The sequence below is a fragment of the Austrofundulus limnaeus genome, unplaced genomic scaffold, assembly GCF_001266775.1.
Source record: "Austrofundulus limnaeus strain Quisiro unplaced genomic scaffold, Austrofundulus_limnaeus-1.0 Scaffold2, whole genome shotgun sequence".
NCBI classification, from domain to species: Eukaryota; Metazoa; Chordata; class Actinopteri; order Cyprinodontiformes; family Rivulidae; genus Austrofundulus; species Austrofundulus limnaeus.
The window spans coordinates 3,182,721-3,184,404 of record NW_013952404.1 but is presented as its reverse complement, the minus strand read 5'-3'; the positions used below and the strand labels follow the sequence as shown (position 1 = coordinate 3,184,404).

General features: G+C 33.6%; 1 protein-coding gene across 1 annotated transcript in view; it reads right to left on the bottom strand.

Annotated features, from left to right (window-relative positions):
- The window catches only part of ralgapa2 (Ral GTPase activating protein catalytic subunit alpha 2), a gene marked incomplete at its 3' end in the record, with an annotated part of 79,826 nt that overhangs the window by 52,018 nt on the left and 26,124 nt on the right, over positions 1-1,684 (bottom strand). The window contains 3 exon segments of the mRNA XM_014010883.1: positions 78-315; positions 672-783; positions 943-1,091. Coding sequence (XP_013866337.1) covers positions 78-315; positions 672-783; positions 943-1,091 — 499 coding nt within the window.

The following is a 1,684-nucleotide window of genomic DNA, read 5'->3' as shown; positions in this document are numbered from 1 at the left end:
CAAACACATAAGTTCAGGGGAAAAAAAACTTTCCCCTAAAAATATTTGAAACATCTTTTATCGGTTATTCCTCTTACCACGTCCTCTCTGCTTCTTTTCTTTCTGTTCGCTGAGTTTGTCCAAAGGCAAGTTGGCCATGTCTAAGCAATACACAGAGCGTGCCAGCACAGCCGTCAGTGAGTCCATGATGCTGGCCCACTCTGTCACCAGCTCTTCCCAGCAGGTAAGAGAGGAAAGTACTGCCAGCAGCTCGTCCCAAAGCTCCCGAGAGATGAATACACAGAGGTTTGCTCGTACCCATGCCACAATAATAGTCTGAATGCAGGAAGAAGAAAAATAAACTGACTTAGACAAACATAGGGCAAAAACAAACAAATGTGATAGCATTAATCTTGTTTTACTACAACAAAACAAATCTCATTACTTTACATAATAATTAATAGGACAGGTACAGCAAATTATTGAAAAAAAATCAACTAATTTTTAAGGACTATCCCAACATTTATCATGTAACCTGTTTTAGTAGTACATTTTTAAATATTAAAGTTTTAAATTTTTTATGTAATTGAGCAATTCATGTTCTTACTATTTATTTCTCCCTTATAAATTCCTATATTTTACCCCACGCTACTTATAGATCATCTAAAGTGAAAAAGTAAACACAGTCATACCCTAAAAAGTAAGGATGCTAAACTTTCAGCAAAACTGTCTTTTCTTTGGTTTTCATGTGGCCTCTTCATCACAGCCTCTGTGATCCTCAGTAGTACTTGTAGCATCTGTTCCCTGGAAAACAAACAACATACAAACAAAACAGTGTTGAAAAAAAGACAACAAAACTAAAAACGATTGTGAAAAAAATCTGAATAAATTTGGCTATCCTAAAGGAATAAATGAGAACTGAAAGAAACATGAAATGTGTGTTTATTTAAACGTTTTACTGACCATGTCTGCATACTCATGCTGTGCTCCATGATCATGTGTCGGTAGATGCTGAGAACATTCTTGCACACCTCAACTTGGTTTTCCAGTAGTTTAGGTACATCATGGCATGGCTCCAACAGGAACACATTTGACGAGTTGGTCAGGAACACCTACACAAATAAATTAAGTAAGAGGGAGCCAACTATAACCAGTCAAAATCAGAGGTTTACAGCAACTAAATACATTTACTTCGTTACAGTACTTAAGTAATTTTTTTGAGGAATTCTAATTTTACCAATTGTTTTTTTAAATAGCTACTTTTACTTTTATTTTGTTACATTTTAAAGCTAAAAATGATACTTTTACTTATTTACTTTAAAATGTAACACCTAGTTACTCATTACAAAATTAAATATGTTGGAACTTATCATGAAAGAAGATGTTTATGTACTCTAAATAAATGAAGTGTTGTATTTACTCAACAAAGTCATGTCAATTGGCTCCACTAAGCCTAGTCGGGTAAATAGAGCAAAGAATATACATATATTGCTCATTTTACTCAATCTGGCTTAGAGGAACCAGTTTGGTTCAGTAAATTCAACAGTTTATTTTTTAGAGAGTGTGTAAAACTACTTTTACTTTCCCAATTTTTGTGACTGACTTTTACTTGAGTAGTTTTCTCATCAGTGAAATTTATTTTTTACCAAAGTTGTTTTCTGTTCGTGTAATTTTACTTAGTTTTTTTTCAAGTACTTTATAGACC